General features: G+C 44.5%; 1 protein-coding gene across 6 annotated transcripts in view; it reads right to left on the bottom strand.

The window, feature by feature from the left end:
- dnah1 (dynein, axonemal, heavy chain 1) overlaps positions 1-19,101 on the bottom strand; it is a 55,588-nt gene that overhangs the window by 19,844 nt on the left and 16,643 nt on the right. For 5 of the 6 annotated variants that reach the window (XM_029774907.1, XM_029774909.1, XM_029774911.1 and 2 more), the window contains exons 27-56: positions 18,690-18,853; positions 18,427-18,540; positions 16,748-16,936; positions 15,141-15,246; positions 14,898-15,011; positions 14,631-14,780; positions 13,037-13,123; positions 12,761-12,947; positions 12,505-12,596; positions 12,236-12,390; positions 11,859-12,036; positions 11,566-11,760; positions 11,301-11,420; positions 10,045-10,308; positions 9,821-9,961; positions 9,524-9,684; positions 9,253-9,410; positions 8,989-9,162; positions 8,804-8,833; positions 6,942-7,120; positions 6,617-6,847; positions 5,934-6,130; positions 5,712-5,847; positions 5,423-5,631; positions 1,544-1,715; positions 1,273-1,464; positions 993-1,103; positions 690-875; positions 364-555; positions 89-256 (exon numbers count right to left, since the gene is read on the bottom strand). In XM_029774907.1, the coding sequence (XP_029630767.1) occupies positions 89-256; positions 364-555; positions 690-875; positions 993-1,103; positions 1,273-1,464; positions 1,544-1,715; positions 5,423-5,631; positions 5,712-5,847; positions 5,934-6,130; positions 6,617-6,847; positions 6,942-7,120; positions 8,804-8,833; positions 8,989-9,162; positions 9,253-9,410; positions 9,524-9,684; positions 9,821-9,961; positions 10,045-10,308; positions 11,301-11,420; positions 11,566-11,760; positions 11,859-12,036; positions 12,236-12,390; positions 12,505-12,596; positions 12,761-12,947; positions 13,037-13,123; positions 14,631-14,780; positions 14,898-15,011; positions 15,141-15,246; positions 16,748-16,936; positions 18,427-18,540; positions 18,690-18,853 (4,752 nt within the window). The remainder of the gene's footprint in view (positions 1-88; positions 257-363; positions 556-689; positions 876-992; positions 1,104-1,272; positions 1,465-1,543; positions 1,716-5,422; positions 5,632-5,711; positions 5,848-5,933; positions 6,131-6,616; positions 6,848-6,941; positions 7,121-8,803; positions 8,834-8,988; positions 9,163-9,252; positions 9,411-9,523; positions 9,685-9,820; positions 9,962-10,044; positions 10,309-11,300; positions 11,421-11,565; positions 11,761-11,858; positions 12,037-12,235; positions 12,391-12,504; positions 12,597-12,760; positions 12,948-13,036; positions 13,124-14,630; positions 14,781-14,897; positions 15,012-15,140; positions 15,247-16,747; positions 16,937-18,426; positions 18,541-18,689; positions 18,854-19,101) is intronic. The other variant, XM_029774910.1, reaches the window with a different exon arrangement.

Raw genomic sequence — 19,101 nt, 5'->3', positions numbered from 1 at the left:
CATCAACACTCACACAAATCGTGTATATACAGATGCAATAGTCTTGTTATACAAGAGAGGGCAGCATTTAAAGCAAATATATTCATACCCTTTTAGGCTCCACACCCTTGGCCACAAAGTGGTACACGTGCATGGCTCGCACCCACTGGCAGATGGAGGTGCAGGCCTTGGACACCTTGGCAATGTTGGCTGGCTGGAACTCTTCATTATCAATGTAGGGTTGCACTAATTTGATCACGGAGTCTGGGATATTTTCCTAGAGGAGATCAGTGCCAAAATGATTCCAGTCAAAAAGCTCCCTTTAAACTGAAGGAAAGTAAAAAGCTTTGTTTGGGATAACGTGTCCTCAGGACACTGACATACTTTGTCAAATTTGAAGAGGCCCTCTAGGAACTTCCCGGGGTCCTGCAGAAGGCTCTTGCCAGGCTCCCAGTAGTCGTCCACCTTGGTGCCTGGCTTCTCTCCGGCCACCTTCTTAGGCTTGATGGACCTCATGATGCAAACAGCCTCTATCACCAGTTTCACCCCATGGGGCGGGCGCTGCATGGCCCTCACCTGGAGAGCCCCAGCCCCAGTCACACCATTACATACAGTACAACAGCCCTCATAGAGTATAGAGCAATCTAGGAAAACTGCAAGTCAAAAGTACAAGTACAACCATAAACCATTACTGGGAAAAAGAATGTCACCTCAACAACGTCGTTCTTGTTGAGAGACTTGAGGCTGGTGAGGGCAGCGTCTAGAGCTGGCAGCGCTTCATCCAGGTCTTTCTGGGCATCTTCAGCGATGGCCCCGGCCACACATGCTTTCTGTGAGGCTTTGGCTTCCTCTGCCTGCACTGCCGTACGAGTCTCCTCTGCAACCACAGTGTCTACCTGTCAACACACATACACACACACACAAAAGATTAACGTGCGTAACACGTGCTATATAAAGGATACAGCATATGTAGGCGTTTGAAGAGCCTGATGAGGTTTCCTGGTCTAAGTTACCTTGATCTTCTCCATGGTGATCACTGTGTCCTTGGCAGCTTCCTCCAGCAGAGGCCTCATCATCTCCAGCTCCTCCTGCATCTTACTCACATCCTCTGCTGTCCTCAATAGCTATAGACACACACAGACACACAGTAAAATCACACGGTTAAACGCAGTTCCATATGAACACAGACACACATTTAAAGCAACATACAAAATACATTCGATGCAAAAGACACAGAATAGAAGACTACCTCTTAGATACAAAAATTGTGGCATTGAGGGTCCCTCCTCTCACCTTATCCAGGCCAGTCTTCATGCGCTGCCGGGCACTGTGAAGCTCCTGTTTCTTGCGGCCGATGAGAGAGGAGAAGATTGCGAGTAGCTCCAGATAGCTCTTGGGCGTGACATAGTTATATCTGGACAGCTCAGCCAGGTACTGTGCACATTTCCTGGCTACCATCTGGTGGATCTCCATACACATCATAATCTAGACAGGGACACAACAGTGGTGAGGGGAGGCTGGCAGGAGACGAGAACACAAACAAACACTCTCTGTTTCTCCTCACCAGGCCTTTCATTGCGGTGGGGCTGGCTTCCAGCTCTGGCAGCTCGTAGAGGAAGGAGGCAGCCACAGACTGGAGGGCCTCCTCTGGCCAGGCACTGAACCAATCTATAGTGCAGCAGGTCACCAAAGACGGGAACTGTCTGAGCCGTGCACGGAACACCTCCCCTATCGGACTAGACATGGGGAGAGGAGGAAAAGAGGCAAGGAGGAGGGGCGTGGTGAGGAACAGAGAGGTGGAGAGAAGATAGGTGAGGACAGGAGAGTGAGGGAAGAGATGGAAGTGAGGTAAAAAAAAAAGGGTGGAGAGAGGTAAAGAGAAATTAGTAGAGGTTCAAGTCATTAGCTGATCTCTTTACTGTACCTTTCAGATGCTGTGAGTGAGCAGTTCAGTTCAAGTTTTATTGTCACATGCACAAGAACAGTGAAATGCTTACCTTGCAAGCTCTTCCCAACAGTGCAGTAGTATAACTAATACAAATATAACTATAAATAATAAAGAAAACATGACAAATATCAAATAAGAGAGAAAGCTATACACAGGGTCAGTGCCAGTACCAAAATGTACAATGTGCAGGGATACTGGAGAATATGAAGTAGATATGTACAGTACCAGTCAAAAGTTTGGACTACTCATCGAAGGGTTCATCTTTATTTTTACTATTTTCTACATTGTAGAATAATAGTGAAGACATCAAAATGATTAAATAACACATATAGAATCATGTTGTAAACAAAAAACTCTTAAATCAAAATATATATTATATTTGAGATTCTTCAAAGTAGCCACCCTTTGCCTTGATTACAGCTTTGCACATTCTTTGCATTCTCTCAACCAGATTCACCTGGAATGCTTTTGCAACAGTCTTGAAGGATTTCCCACATATGCTGAGCACTTGTTGGCTGCTTTTCCTTCACTCTGCGGTCCAACTCATCCTAAACCATTTCAATTGGTTTGATGTCGGGTGATTGTGGAGGCCAGGTCATCTGATGCAGCACTCCCTCACTCTTCTTCTTGGTCAAATAGCCCTTACACAGCCTGGAGATGTGTTGGGTTATTGTCCTGTTGAAAAACAATGATAGTCCCACTAAGCCCAAAACAGATGGAATGGCGTATCGCTGCAGAATTCAAGTGTGCCTTGAATTAAATAAAAAAAAATCACAGACAGTGTCAGCAGCAAAGCACCCCCACACCATCACACCTCCTCCTCCATGCTTCACGGTGGGAACCACACATGCCAAGATCATCCGTTCACCTATACAGAGTTTGGAACCAAAACTCTCAAATTTAGACTCATCAAACCAAAGGACAGATTCCTACAGGTCTAATGTCCATTGCTTGTGTTTCTTGCCCAATAAAGTATTGTCTTCTTATTGGTGTCCTTTATTAGGGGTTTCTTTGCAGCAATTTGACCATGAAGGCCTGTTTCCCGCAGTCTCCTCTGAACAGTTGATGTTGAGATGTGTCTGTTACTTGAACTCTGTGAAGAATTTATTTGGGCTGCAATTTCTGAGGCTGGTAACTCTAATGAACTTATCCTCTGCAGCAGAGGTAACTCTGGGTCTTTCTTTCATGTGCCGGTCCTCATGAGAGCCAGTTTCATCATAGTGCTTGATGGTTTTTATGGCTGCACTTGAAGAAACTTTCAAAGTTCTTGAAATGTTGAAGTCTAAAGTAATGAGGACTGTCGTTTCTCTTTGCATATTTGAGCAGTTCTTGTGTACCACCCTTACCTTGTCACAACACAACTGATTGGCTCAAACGCATAAAGAAATTCCACAAATTAACTTTTAAAAAAGCACACCTGTTAATTGAAATGCATTCCAGAACCTGGTTGAGAGAATGCCAAGAGTGTGCAAAGCTTTCATCAAGGCAAAGGGTGGCTACTTTGAAGAATCTCAAACATAAAATATATTTTGATTTATTTAACACTTTTTTGGTTACTACATGATTCCATATGTGTTATTTCATAGTTTTGATGTCTTCACTATTAATCTACAATGTAGAAAATAGTAAAAATAAAGAAAAACCCCAGACTGAGTAGGTGTGTCCAAACTTTTGACTGGTACTGTACATGAAGGCGGGGATTAGGAGAAAGTGACCGGTAGAAGGATTAATAATAGTAAACAGTATGGCAGCAGCAAAAGTGGTGGGTGGGTGGGTGTGTGCATGGTGGTGAGTGTGTGAGGGAGTGTGTGCGCAACAGTGACAGTGTAGGCGTGATAGGCAGATATACGGTGCATTCGGAAAGTATTCAGACCCCTTGACTTTTTCCACATTTTGTTACATTACAGCCTTATTCTAAAATTGATCAAATAAAATACAATTCCGCATCAATCTACACACAAAACCCCATAATGACAAAGCAAAAACAGGTTTTTAGAAATGTTTTCAAATGTATAAAAAAATAAAAAAACGGAAATACCTTATTTACATAAGTATTCAGACCCTTTGTTATGAGACTCAAAATTGAGCTCAGGTGCATCCTGTTTCCATTAATCATCCTTGAGATGTTTCTACAACTTGATTGGAGTCCACCTGTGGTAAATTCAATTGATTGGACATGATTTGGAAAGGCACACACCTGTCTATATAAGGTCCCACAGTTGACAGTGCATGTCAGAGCAAAAACCACGCCATGAAGTTGAAGGAATTGTCAGTAGAGCTCCGAGACAGGATTGTGTCGAGGAACAGATCTGGGGAAGGGTACCAAAGCATTAATGCAGCATTGATGGTCCCCAAGAACACAGTGGCCTCCATCATTCTTAAATGGAAGAAGTTTGGAACCACCAAGACTCTTCCTAGAGCTGGCCGCCCAGCCAAACTGAGCAATCGGTGTAGAAGGTCCTTGGTCAGGGAGGTGACCAAGAATCCGATGGTCACTCTGACAGAGCTCCAGAGTTCCTCTGTGGAGATGGGATAACCTTCCAGAAAGATAACCATCTCTGCAGCACTCCATCAATCAGGCATTCATGGTAGAGTGACCAGGGGGATGCCACTCCTCAGTAGTAGGCACGACAGCCCGCTTGCAGTTTGCCAAGAGGCACCTAAAGGACTCTGACCATGAGAAACAATATTCTCTGATCTGATGAAACCAAGATAGAACTATTTGGCCTGAATGCCAAACGTCACGTCTGGAAGAAACCTGGCCACATCCGTACGGTAAAGCGTGGTGGTGGCAGCATCATGCTGTGGGGATGTTTTTCAGCGGCAGGGACTGGGAGACTGGTCAGGATCAAGGGAAAGATGAACGAAGCAAAGAACAGAGAGATCCTCAATAGAAATCTGCTCCAGAGCGCACAGGACCTCAGACTGGGGCGAAGGTTCACCTTCCCACAGGACAATAACCCTAAGCACACAGCCACGACAACGCAGGAGTGACTTCAGGACAAGTCTATGAATGTCCTTGAATGGCCCAGCCAGGGCCCGGACTTGAACCCAATCGAACATCTCTGGAGAAACGTGAAAATAGCTGTGCAGCGGCACTCCCCATCCAACCTGACAGAGCTTGAGAGGATCTGCAGACAAGAATGGGAAAAACTCCCCAAATACAGGTGTGCCAAGGCGGTAGCGTTATACTCAAGAAGACTCAAGGCTGTAATTGCTGCCAAAGGTGCTTCAACAATGTACTGAGTAAAGGGTTTGAATACTTATGCAAATTAGATATTTTGTTTTTCTATTTGTAAGAAATTAGCAAAAATTTCCATTTTTGGGGGGGGGGTTTGTCATTACATGGTATTGTGTGTAGATTGATGAGGGAAAAATGAAATGTAATTAATTTTAGAATAAGGCTGTAATGTAACAAAATGTGGAAAAAGTCGACGGTTCTGAATACTTTCCGAATGCACTGTACATGTAAGGGTACGGTGCCATGAGGCTGACCTCATGCAGAGCACAGTGTGGATGTTACTGCGGACTCTTTTTATGTAGGCAGCCATGAGGTTGGCTTTGGTGGGCTGCTGGCCTAGGTCCTGCACCACAGGCTTCATGGCGGTCAGGATGCGCTCCTGCTCGTCCACCGCATAGAGGTTGGGGACGTCACCAGAGTTCAGGATGTTATTCACATCCTCCAAGAACGACTCGCTCTTGATCTGAGGTCAAACACACAGGGTTAGAGGACATGTCGATAACTGGGTATGTGTAAGTGCTGACACTGTGAAAAAGTCCTCACCTGTGTGTCTACAAACAGAAAGGTGATCTGTACATTCTGCAGGCCAGCCTTCAGCATGATGCTCTTGAGGTCTTCCCTCCACTCTGTGTGGCCGTAGTTCTTAGCGAGCTCAATCTGGAAACACTCATAGTCTGACCTGAGATGTAAAACAACATATTAACACCATATTATCACAGTAACATACTTTCAGATGTTAAATAAAATAGAAGGTATGAGCCTCACATGTGTGTGGCCAGCTTGGTGAGTGACTGGCGCCCACTGCCCCCGACCCCCAGGAGCAGGGCGTTTCCCAGGGGCTGGCGTAGGATGCGGCTGATGCGGCACACATGCTGGATGGCATCCATGAAGAGCACCAGCTTCATCTTGGTGGTGCTGATCTGGTTGTAGTCGTCCATGTACTCCTCCATGACTCTGGCCAGCTGTGGGAGTTACAAGACAGTATTGAGATGAAAAACACCCATAAATCTCACTACTATCCTAGTAGTGTCACCAAACGTTTTTGTGGAAGTCTTTTAAAGGGCAATACCGCCACTTTTGAACTTCATATTCATCATTTCCCATACCAAACCAGTGTCTACATATGTGAAAACAGCGTGATTCTATGATCTCTGGTTAAAAAGATAAGAAGAAAGGTCCTAAAAAAAGAGTGATTTTCAAAAAGTGGAACGAGTTTCTAGTCCAAGAGAGGGTATTTTCTTGCTCCCCACGTCACCGCAAATCTCAGTGTTTGAAAATCACTGTTTTTAAAATGCTTTAACTTTTGATGAAGCCATCGGGTAGAACTTTGTAACTTTATATTTTTGTAGAAATGTGTTGTTTGTTGGCACTGGTATTGTTCTGAAGCTAATGAAAACAAGGTTGAAAAGTGGTGGAGTTGCCCTTTAAGTTTAGCAGTGAAGTCTCACCTTCTCCCTGTCCTCAATGAGCTGGTAGGCTTTGTTGTCAGCTCCGGGGATCATGAAGTCTCCAAACAGGACCGGCTGGCAGGGCACAGCATCCTCAAAGCTGCAGCCAAACTCCTCAATGCGGGCCTGTAGGAGCTTATCAAACCAGTCCCGGTCCTCAGCACTCACCAGCCGGTCCTGGAACACCCGACAGCTTTCATGGTACCACAACTGCAGCAAGTGCATCTTGTCCTGAGAATCAAAACAAGCAGCACATCCTCCGTTTGAAGACCCTTTCAGGGTTTCTATACTGTATGATCTCCTGTTTGAGCCGTCAGTCATTTACCTCTATCTTGGTAGCCTCTGCCATCAAGATGCCCTGGAAGACCTTGGAAAGGTCCCTAAGGTTGAATGTGTAGTGGGATTTGGCTGGTGTGGGAAGGAGCTGGGAAGTGATGGTGGCGTAGACACGGATAGTGGCGTCCACTAGAGGCCCGTTCAGAGGCTGGATCTCTGGAACAGGTCCTGAGGGAAGAGAGGGGTATGGGAGATGGGTTGGATATAAAATTAGCAAAGACATATAGAGAACTTTCCTTTTTGTGTGTGTAAAAGACCAGTAGCAATTTAATACTTTAGAATTTCATTAACATCTACTTTTATTAATAATCTACATAAATTACTAAACTCAGCAAAAAAAGAAAGGTCCTCTCACTGTCAACTGCGTTTATTTTCAGCAAACTTAACATGTGTAAATATTTGTATGAACATCACAAGATTCAACAACTTAGACATAAACTGAACAAGTTCCACAGACATGTAATTGAATAATGTGTCCCTGAACAAAAGGGGGGGGGTCAAAATCAAAAGTAACAGTCAGTATCTGGTGTGGCCACCAGCTGCATTAAGTACTGCAGTGCATCTCCTCCCCATGGACTGCACTAGATTTGCCAGTTCTTGCTGTGAGATGTTACCCCACTCTTCCACCAAGGCACCTGCAAGTTCCTGGACATTTCTTGGGGGAATGGCCCTAGCCCTCACCCTCCGATCCAACAGGTCTCAGACGTGCTCAATGGGATTGAGATCTGGGCTCTTTGCTGGCCATGGCAGAACACTGACATTCCTGTATTGCAGGAAATCACACACAAAACGAGCAATATGGCTGGTGGCATTGTCATGCTGGAGGGTCATGTCAGGATGAGCCTGCAGAAGGGTACCACATGAGGGAGTAGGATGTCTTCCCTGTAATGCACAACGTTGAGATTGCCTGCAATGACAATAAGCTCAGTCCGATGATGCTGTGACAGACTGCCCCAGACCATGATGGACCCTCCACCTCCAAATTGACCCTGCTCCAGAGTACAGGCCTCGGTGTAACGCTCATTCCTTCGACGATAAAGGCGAATCCGACAATCACCCCTGGTGAGACAAAACCGCGACTCGTCAGTGAAGAACACTTTTTGCCAGTCCTGTCTGGTCCAGAGACGGTGGGTTTGTGCCCATAGGCGACGTTGTTGTCAGTGATGTCTGGTGAGGAACAGCCTTACAACAGGCCTACAAGCCCTCAGTCCAGCCTCTCTCAGCCTATTGCGGACAGTCTGAGCACTGATGGAGGGATTGTGCATTCCTTGTTTAACTCGGGCAATTGTTGCTGCCATCCTGTACCTGTCCCACAGGTGTGATGTTCAGATGTACCGATCCTGTGCAGGTGTTGTTACACGTGGTCTGCCACTTAGGCGTCTCACATTGCTATTTATTGCCCTGGCCACATCTGTATTCCTCATGCCTCCTTGCAGCATGCCTAAGACACGTTCACGCAGATGAGCAGGGACCCTGGGAATCTTTCTTTTGGTGTTTTTCAGAGTCAGTAGAAAGGTCTCTTTACTGTCCTATGTTTTCTTACCTGTGGCCTTAATTGCCTACCGTCTGTAAGCTGTTAGTGTCTTAACAACCGTTCCACAGGTGCATGTTTATAAATTTTTTATGGTTCATTGAATAAGCATGGGAAACAGTGTTTAAAGCCTTTGCAATGAAGATCTGTGAAGTTATTTGGATTTTTACGAATTATCTTTGAAAGACAGGGTCCTGAAAAGGGTACGTTTCTTTTTTGCTGAGTTTAAAATAATGATACATGGTAACACATTTCTAGAGCGTCAGTCTTCTCTTTCTCTCTCTCTTTCTTCTGTCTCTCTGTCTCCCTCTCTGACTTACTCCCTGGTTCCTTTTTACTTATATTTCCATCTGTAAGAAAGCAAAAAATATATTAGAAAGGATTGCAGCAACTTAACAAACGACCTCCTCAATGTGACTGGTGCCTCAACCATACCTAGCCTCCCTCAACCCTTCACCAAAATGAACATCAGTTGGATACATTTTTGGCAGTCAGGCCGTCTCACCCATCCAGTTGCCCAGGATAGTAGAGAAGATCTTCTTCTTGCTGGCGTCCTCCATCTCAGTGAAGGAGAGGAAGTTAAAGTGGCGTGTAAAACGCTGGGTTATGGGGTTCCTGCCCCCTCCTGGGGGTCCCATAGCGCACGCAAAGTTGATGTCTACCAGGTGTTTAAAAGTGCCTGCAGGACAAAGCAGAGTTCAATGTGGTAGCTTTCACAGAGCCATGGGAGCTGGACGTGCAGACTCAGCTTTGGAGGAAAGGTCCTCACCTATCTGCTTCCTGTCATACCAGCCTCCATGGTCCATCCACTGGCGGAGAAGCTCGATGGGGGGCTGGGCCCCGTAAGTCTCCAGAATGGGCATGTTCAGGTCATCAATGAAGAAGATAAAATACTTCCCCAGGGGAGGCCCAAACACACCCTTACGCCTGACAAATACATGCTTTGGTTAGAGAGGTCAGTATTTAAAGGAATGAGACTGCCTTTAGACATTACAGCACAGATCATACAGTACAAAGAGAGATGTTGGTAAAAGGCTTACCTCTTGTCCAGTTTGCTATCAATATAATCCTGTGTCTGGTTGGCTGAGGTGCGAGCAGAGAACATAAGGAAGTGTGTAATGTACTCAGCAGGCATGTTCTTCAGCAGCTTGTCAGACATGGTCAGGGTCTTTCCTGTGCCGGTCGGTCCAATGCACAGCACCTGGTCAACACAGAGCCTCTGACTAAAAACAACTCTACTCACAGAAAGACTCCTCCATTACACTCACAAAAGCTTTCACCAGGAATGATACACTGATAATACACTATTTATGAGTGCCTGATTGGACGGCACTTACAGGCTTCTTGTTTGACAGCAGCATATCCATCAGGAAGGAAATGCGGACTGTGTCTGGTGTGGGTACGATGATGTCAGAGTAGCTGGTCTCTGGCGTGATGACCACATTCTGGGCAGATTTCATCCAACTGACCCAGTGCACCTACACAACAGGATGTATGTCACTTGTATGGCCCTTTATGTTCCTAAAGGTATTTCCAGAATGTTTGCTTTTCAAATGCTCACCTTCCTCCCTCTGTCCTCCTCCTCTTCATCTCCCATGTTGCTGATTCCTGCATCATCAAGCTGGAAGTCATACACCAGGCCTTCCTCTGGAAAACACAACTCAACCTTCTCCTCTGCCATCTTGGCCCTGAGCCAAGCACTGAAGCGCTGGCAGCTGGGGGCGTCCCCTGTGGCTCCCACACTCCACACCAGAGAGAAGATGAACCAGGGCTCAATCAGCTCCTTCAACCGGTCCAGCTTCTCCTGCAGAAGAGGCCTCTCCCCCTGGCCAAACACAGAGTACATATGACAGATGTGGTGGCTAATTTCTGCATTACCAAATGAGGAGAGTTACAAACACACCAGTCTGAGTTAAACTACATATTTAATCATTAAGATACTTTTGAAAAGTACTTTGACCTTCAATAATGCACTCTCTCGAATGAACCAGGAAGGTCACTATACAACAATACAAAGAGCTTTTTATATTTTTATACCCATGAATCCACCCCTTCAACATATATTGACGAACGACAAATCTTAGGAACAGTTCACAAAGGTTAAGTTTTGTATGAAAAGATATCTATAAAACACAGCAGACAGCAACTGCTATCTCAACAGTGTTCATATATAGACCGGTGTCTGGTCTCCCTAGAACCGTCCCTCCCTGGTACGGTATAGAACAAAACCATTAGCTCATGTCCTCTGGAATGCTTTTTAGGCGTTCTTATCAAAATACATCATAAATCTCCTCTGTCAGTGCTATCTCATAGAGGTCCATCCTCAGTAAGACACCTCTTGTTCCCACTCCTGGACAAGCTCACTGAGGGGAGTGACTTGCGCACAGACATTGTGGAGACGATTAATTGGTTCCCCATTAATCACGCCATCCCTTCACATGGTTTAAGAATAGGTAAAGACATTCACATATGAAGACAATGTTTCATTCAGTCCTCCTCTCTTGCTGATATTCTGCATAGCAACAGAGACATGTAAAAAACAAGTCTGACCTCTCCCCTCTCTGGGCCCCAAGTGACTGAGCAACTGAAAGACGCCAGAGTCCAAAGGACACTTTCTAATGACAAGTATCTCACATAAGCATATTATACGAATAAAACATCTTAATTATCTATGTTACCCAACTAATTCATCCACCACACAGACTAGTCATCAAGAGATGAACATCTCCGTCACCTCAGCAGATCACTCATCCCTTTTGTCTCCTGATGGTGGGTAGATTGTGTGGGTGTTTGTGGCATGGAGCGGTGTTCACTGACCTCTCGATGGATGAAAGGTTGGAAGAAACAGTCCAGCAGTTTGAGCAGACTGCATGTGAGGTTGCTGTCCATGGAGAAGATGACCTCTCTCACAGACTTCCTTACAAACGTGATAGAATCCTAGAGACACACAGATTCAATTTCCCCTGAGGCCCAACAGAACAAGGCCTGACACAGCCAGACATTCACAACAAGTAACTTATGATACAGTTGTAAAGTGGAATAAACATTAGTAAAATGCCTGTTGAGCGGCTGTCTGTGTTACCTGGAGAAACCTGATGAAGAGGGAATTGAGCTGGTCTGTGAAGGGCCTCAGGGGTTCGGGGACCGTCCTCAGCCAGCACTCAGTGAAGGGTGCGAGGCCCAGGATGCTAGGCTCCAGGTACACCATCCCACAACGAGACACTGTGGCTGGGGACGCCACCGCCAGGTCCTGCACCTCAAACATCATCGTCTGCACCTGGAGGAGGATACACACATGTACTCTGAATGTGCATAACTAGTATAGAACAAAATGAGAGAGGGAAAGCTGACAGAAGAGATGTAAAGGTTTCTCACGTCTGTGAGTTTGATGATCTCTCCAGAGCTCAGGCAGAGTTTTTTATTGTCATCCAGCACAGTGTTCATGTTCTCGATCCACACAGCGTCCACTGGCCCGTCAAACATGTACCACTTCTTCTCCTCGTCCATGGAGGACGACCCCCCACGGATCAGAGAGGACAGGATACCATCCGACCTGAAGGGAGACACACAGAGGGAGAAGAAGCATGAGTGTGTGTGCATGGATGTGTGAGAGTGTTCAGGATATTCAATATGCTATCTACTGTATATGTGTTTGCAATGTACCAGGTGTATAAGTGTTTATGTACAGTATGTGCCCAAATCTACAGATGGTATACGATGGTCTGTTATGTGCACATGGAGCAATTACTCACCATTCATGTGTCAACAGGTCAAACTCCCCATAGAGCTGTCCCATGGTAATGGACTTGGGGTTGAGGACATAGGTCTGTACAGCCTCATAAACACCACCACTCACAGAGACCTGGCCCTGCAGAGCCGTCATCGCTGTCCCTAGGATCTCATAACACTGACACACAAACCAAGCCAATGGCAATATATTACATTCATTTGTAATACTAGAATCATCTTCAAATACATATCATGTGCTGCTGGTAAAGAGAGGTTTTTGGGGAATGCAGACCTTGGTTTTTCCGGAGCCGGACGGTCCCACCAACATCAGTCCATGCCTCACAACAGTAGTCTCATACAACTGAATACACTTGGTAATGTATCCTGCATTTACACATGGGAAATTAAACCATATTAAAAAATATATATTATTTCCCTCCTAACTTATACCTATATTCTAATCTCAATAGCACAGTATCACTAATAAGCAGATATAATGTAGGTTAGACAGTACAAAAACAAGCTGTGTGTCCCCATAGAGTACGAACCATCCACATCCTTGAGGTTCTTCTTGGCACAGACGTTGCGAATTGACTTCTCCAGGATGCCGTAGTCGATGGGCTCCTCCCGTATCTTGGGGAAGAGATCGGACACAATGCCGTTGAAAAGCTTGAGGTCATCTTGGAGGAACTTGGGGACGTTGACATCTCGTATGGCCCGTAGACAGATCAGTTCCTGGAAGTTAGAGGTGGGAGACGGGCTGATTACATCAGGTTATTGATAGCCTGGTCAGTGTATTTAGGCATATAAAGTGTTGTTCTAACCTCATTCATATCTTGATTCTCCCTCTTCAAGTTTCCAGCAGCAGAGATCACAGTCTTCACAGCTCTCATACCAAAGTCATAGTGATCCTGCACACATATACATCAGTCAAACTTCATTGTGGAGAAATTACAAGATTATGTTAATAACACTGTTATTGCATCAAATGGTTGTTTTATGCAACAAAATAGGGTTCTTAAAACTGAGGCTTTTAACTTTGAGTGAAGCAACTCATGTATAATGGATTGATTGGTGACTGGAGAGGGTGAAACTGATCCTAATCTATTTGATTTATATCCATTACCAAATTACATTTTTGATGACAATGATAATACTCAGGAACTATAGCAGGTATGGTGCTAATGGCACAGAGACTACAGGAGTTACCTTATAAATAGTGGAATCATGATGCTTGCCCTGGGTCATATTCATTAGGCACCAATGGAATAAATGTCCCTTAAACCAGGAGTCACTACCTGGATTTATCCAACAAGATATGCACATTTTTGGTTTTTGGAGATGGAAATAGTTATTTCCACTATGCTGACCAATGGGAGTATACTCAGTATCAACAAGATGATTTGTTTCATACTGATGAAAAATGTACTCTGATTAGATTGCTGATAATTTCTTAACAATATTTTAATGTTTATATCATTCCCAATGAAGGACATATTATGTTAAGTTAAAAGGCACAATGAACCAACAGTTGGTCATTTACAATGGTAGTATACTAGTGCAAGGAAGTTTTTTTTCTTCCTATAAGTTTGAGATAAGTGGTTTGATGCCTTATTTGTTTTCTACATGTGAATTAATGTTTTAAACCTTGTAATTTTCTATTAGGTTGAGAAAAATCTCAAAATGGGGTATTATCGTGGAGAAAATACATGATTATGTTAATAATACGTTATTGCATCAAATGGTTGTTTTATACAACAAAATAGGGTTCTTAGAACTCTATTGTGTCTGTGTGAACTGAGACGAGCTTCTGAGATTTAACTCTAACAACTGATTTATGATGGTCTTGTCCTCTCTCGGAGCCCGCATTCCATAGAATGAGTTGGTGTTTATGTGCTGGGAGGCACCAGGGTGGAGATGGCTCCGGTATGGATAATGATGAGAGGAACTTTGTTTTGGGGGTCAGACCCTGGTTTCTACACAATGAGAACAGATTTGTATGAAAGATACTAATAATTTACAGCAGACTATATCTGCTGTAAATTATTAGTGTCTTTCATACAAATCCTAACCTTGTGACCCATTCCATACATCTGTTGTTTGTCATGAACATTCCGGGCATGTACTTTGCTATAAAATGCTGTGGCTCAAATCCGCTCGTTGGGCTGTCAACGAATCACCTACGGGTGGGTCGTCGACCAGCTTCATTATTGCAATAATTTATTGATGTTATTAATACATTTTGAATAAAGTAATATCCTGATTGATGACTGACCTTGTCTCGACTCATTATTGATTATAATTTCCACAACAAATTTCACAAAGAAATAGAGCACTGGATATAAAGCTTGACCCTCAATAAGGCATGCTGCGGGTATGGGTACTGGGGCAAAGATTCTATGTAGACTAGGGTACCACCTGGGAGCTGAGCTGCTCGGAGGACAGTTTGAAGGTGGTGGTGATCTTCTTGGAGAGGACTTTAGCATCGCTGAAGCCAAAGGAGTAGAGAGAGATCTCAGCGATCATAGCATAATCAGGGACCATCATAGCAACAGGACGGAACAGAGCCTTAAGACAAACAGATAGAAATATAATGTGTTACAGTCACACCTCAGTGCTTCGTTTTACAATACCCTGCCAGGGATGTGAACTTTTAAATGTTTTTGGGCAATTTTATGTAGCTACCTTTAGGTTATCTGGTAGTTCAGTGCGGCCGGCGTAACCAGGGTTCATGGTGATGAAAACAGCACAAGACGCAACAAGAGGGATCTCTTGCCCCTCAAACACAAATCGCTCCGCCTGAGAGACACAAACACAAACGCACGCACGCACGCACAGACATACAAATCTGTAATATTTTCATGTGTGTATGCACTTTTGACTGTGTACATGTTGTCTATGACTGTGTTTGTGTATGTTTTTGTTCACCCTCTGATGCTGGGCCTTATTGATGGTGGCGATTTGTTGGGCTACCACTGACAGCACCTCCACATCAATGCGGTTAAACTCATCAAAACATGCCCAGGCTCCAGAACTACAGGAGATACAGTAGATCACAGTAGCCCCACAAAACAATTTAAATACATTCAACAGGATATACAGTGCATTTGGAAAGAATACAGACCCCTTCCTTTTTTCCACATTTTGTTCCGTTACAGCTTTATTCTAAAATGGATTGTATTTTTTGTATTTTTTCTTCATCAATCAACACACAATAACCCATAATGACAAAGCATAAACAGGTTTTTAGACATTTTTACAAATGTATTAAAAATAAAAAACAGAAAGCTTATTTATATAAGTATTCAGACCCTTTGCTATGAGACTCGAAAGTGAGCTCAGGTGCATCCTGTTTCCATTGATCCATCCTTGAGATGTTTCTACAACTTGATTGGAGTCCACCTGTGGTAAATTCAATTGATTGGACATGATTTGGAAAGGCACACACCTCTACAGTTGACAGAAATAGAGAGGCCTCCATCATTCTTAAATGAAAGAAGTTTGGAACCACCAAGACTCTTCCTAGAGCTGGCCGCCCAGCCAAACTGAGCAATCAGGGGAGAAGGGCCTTGGTCGGGGAGGTGAACAAGAACCCGATGGTCACTAACAGAGCTCCAGAGTTCCTCTGTGGAGATGGGATATCCTTCCAGAAGGATAACCATCTCTGCAGCACTAACTTCATGGTAGGGTGGCCAGATGGATGCCACTCCTCAGTAGTAGGCACAACAGTCCGCTTGCAGTTTGCCAAGAGGCACCTAAAGGACTCTGACCATGAGAAACAAGATTCTCTGATCTGATGAAACCAAGATGGAACTCTTTGGCCTGAATGCCAAACGTCACGTCTAGAATAAACTTGGCCACATCCGTACGGTGAAGCAAGGTGGTGGCAGCATCATGCTGTGGGGATGTTTTTCAGCAGCAGGGACTGGGAGACTGGTCAGGATCAAGGGAAAGATGAACGAAGCAAAGAACAGAGAGATCCTCGATAGAAATCTGCTCCAGAGCGCACAGGACCTCAGACTGGGGCGAAGGTTCACCTTCCCATAGGACAATAACCCTAAGAACACAGCCACGACAACGCAGGAGTGACTTCGGGACAAGTCTATGAATGTCCTTGAGTGGCCCAGCCAGGGCCCGGACTTGAACCCAATCGAACATCTCAGGAGAAACGTGAAAATAGCTGTGAAGCTGCACTCCCCATCCAACCTGACAGAGCTTGAGAGGATCTGCAGACAAGAATGGGAAAAACTCCCCAAATACAGGTGCCAAGACGGTAGCGTTGTACCCAAGAAGACTCGAGGCTGTAATCGCAACAATGTACTGAGTAAAGGGTCTGAATATTTATGGAAATGTAATATATTTCAGTGTTTTATTTTTAATAAATGTGCTAAAAATTGCTTTATCATTATGGGGTCTTGTGTGTAGATTGATGAGGAAAAAATACAATTTAATTCATTTTAGAATAAGGCTTGTGTTATTTTGTAGCACATACAATTTATATTTTTGCCAGTTTGGTGTTTTATATAAGGACTAACCTGGCCAGTCCCTTGAGGAACTTGCCCATGGCGATGAAGTCCAGCTGATCCGAGCAGTTGAAGACTACAGTCTGGATAGCCAGGGCTTTCCCCAAGTCTTTAGTGGTCTCTGTCTTCCCTGTTCCTGCTGGACCCGCAGGGGCCCCTCCGAACTTCAGGTGCAGTGCCCCTGTCAGGGTCAGGTAACACCTGAGAGGGGGAGGGAGAGAGGGGTGAGACCATAGACTCACAAACCCTAAATCCTTTATCGAACAGCCATGTGCAAGTATATCAGTCGCCAGTGTTTTCATCAACTGGTTTTAGCTTGTTGTAGCCTGCCTGCTGCTAGCTTCACTGACAAACACTGAGATGGAATTTTATCTCCTGCTAGCTATAGATTTTGGGCACTGCACTTATAAACAGTGTGTAGCTTGTCACTTATTTACGATAGTTTAACAGTTTACTGATAAGTTGTAGACATGTTCCCAGCAGTCAGTCTGTATTTCAGCATGTTTCCAAAGCAACAATTGCTATGTTGTAACGTTGAGTCAGATAAATGCACAGCGCAGCAGCAGACTCGATACTGTACAGACTCACGGCAGAGCACGTTGCTTGCTGCTTCATTAAAAAGCATTCATTATTATAAAATAACGTTACTAAAATAGCTAGCTAACTAGCTAACTTGTGTATAGAAGCATCAGTGCATTTTACAGTAGCTAGCTAGCTTGCTTATAGAAGGAGAATTGCATTTAGTGTTGCACTAGCTGGTTGGTTACCTTCTCTTTCGTTTATATAAGTCAGTGACTGGCTCAGGCTCAGCTAGCAAGGTAATAATGGACAAGTTTTCATGTACATGATCAAACTTCAGAAATACACTGGACTACTTTGCTAGGTGTAAACTGCTAGACTCAGACATCCTCAAAATTAAACTTGAAAATGAATTAATTACAGATTTCTTGATTTATCTTGATTTATTCTGACTGCTTTTGAGGGCGTCACAGTAGTGACGGTTGATGCTTGGCAACATGCTAAGATTCATGGGAAGAAGTTGCTACCAAGGGCGCAGTCGGCATAGGATGCCCACTCAATAAAGAGGCTTCCAAAAGGCGCCGTGGAGCCCTTGATGACTCGACAACTAGCGTTTGAGATTGACTCGATTGACTCGTGAACACACATATCGAGTGATCGAGTGATTGAAGTGCTCAAAGTGGTCGGTTTGAGTGACATTCAGCTTTAGATAGACATTGCATCATTGTATCTATCCCATTATGGCGTCTGTGAGAGCATCGCCAGCGCCATTGAGGCCGTCTCCATTTTGAAGTAGTCCATTTTCTACTTCTACTACTTCTATGAGTTGGCAAACAAACTGCACACTGCCACCTAGTGTGTGTTGTTTGAACAGGTTTAAAGCCAAGGTTGGCGATTTACTGCCAACTACAGTTATGCAATGTTTCATCACAAGTATAATTCATTGGCTGATCCTTCCTGGTCATCTAAATGTAATTATGTGATCCTTCCTTAATACATAGGAAGACCCACCCAATTGACTACTTCAAAATGGGAAAAGTCCTCAATGGCGCTGCCTATGCTAAAACGGGCTTTTGGGCACTAGAGTCCTCAATCTATCTCTATGGGTGAGACATGCTTTCATAACAAGGGCGGGAGTCATTGAGACCCATTGGCGGGTAGCCAAAGCTTACCGGTCTGTGAGTGGGGTGATGACCAGGCGTCCTGAGTTGCCCAGGTACTCATATCCATAGAGGAACTCTGCGTTCACTGCCCGGATATACAGGTCATTTCGAGCCCAGTAATACCTACAAACAAATATGAATTAAGGGGAATCTGGAATGTTCACAGATTTCTGCATGTCATCTACACACAATGGTTCAACCCAAATCGTTAGCTCTCTAAGGCAGAAGTACATCATATGAGCAGCAGGTATATTTTGTTGGGCAGGTCAAACCTGAGCTGGCTGATCCACTCAAAGTCATTGATGCTGGAGACGCCCTCCTCTACCAGCTTGGCTGCAACGTCCTTGGCATGGACCTCTATGACGATGAGGGCAGACAGAACGGCTCTCTGCATCTTAGACAGGCGGCCCCTCACCAGCTGCACCAGGTCTCCCAGCTACACCATAACAAAGGGGAGGACACTGTCAGTCACATATTATCTTTCACATTCTTCACAATGATATGATATCATAGCCCATTGAAGCCATACTGATAGTCCCAGTTGGTTCAGTAGGTAGATCATGGCGCTTGCAACACCAGGGTTGTAGGTTTGATTCCCACAGAGAAAAAAGTATGAACATTTATGCACTCACTCTACTGTAAGTCCCTCTGGATAAGAGTGTACTAAATGACTAAAATGTCCAA

The sequence above is a fragment of the Salmo trutta genome, chromosome 14 (genome assembly GCF_901001165.1).
Source record: "Salmo trutta chromosome 14, fSalTru1.1, whole genome shotgun sequence".
NCBI classification, from domain to species: domain Eukaryota; kingdom Metazoa; phylum Chordata; class Actinopteri; order Salmoniformes; family Salmonidae; genus Salmo; species Salmo trutta.
This window is presented reverse-complemented; position numbering and strand designations above follow the sequence as displayed.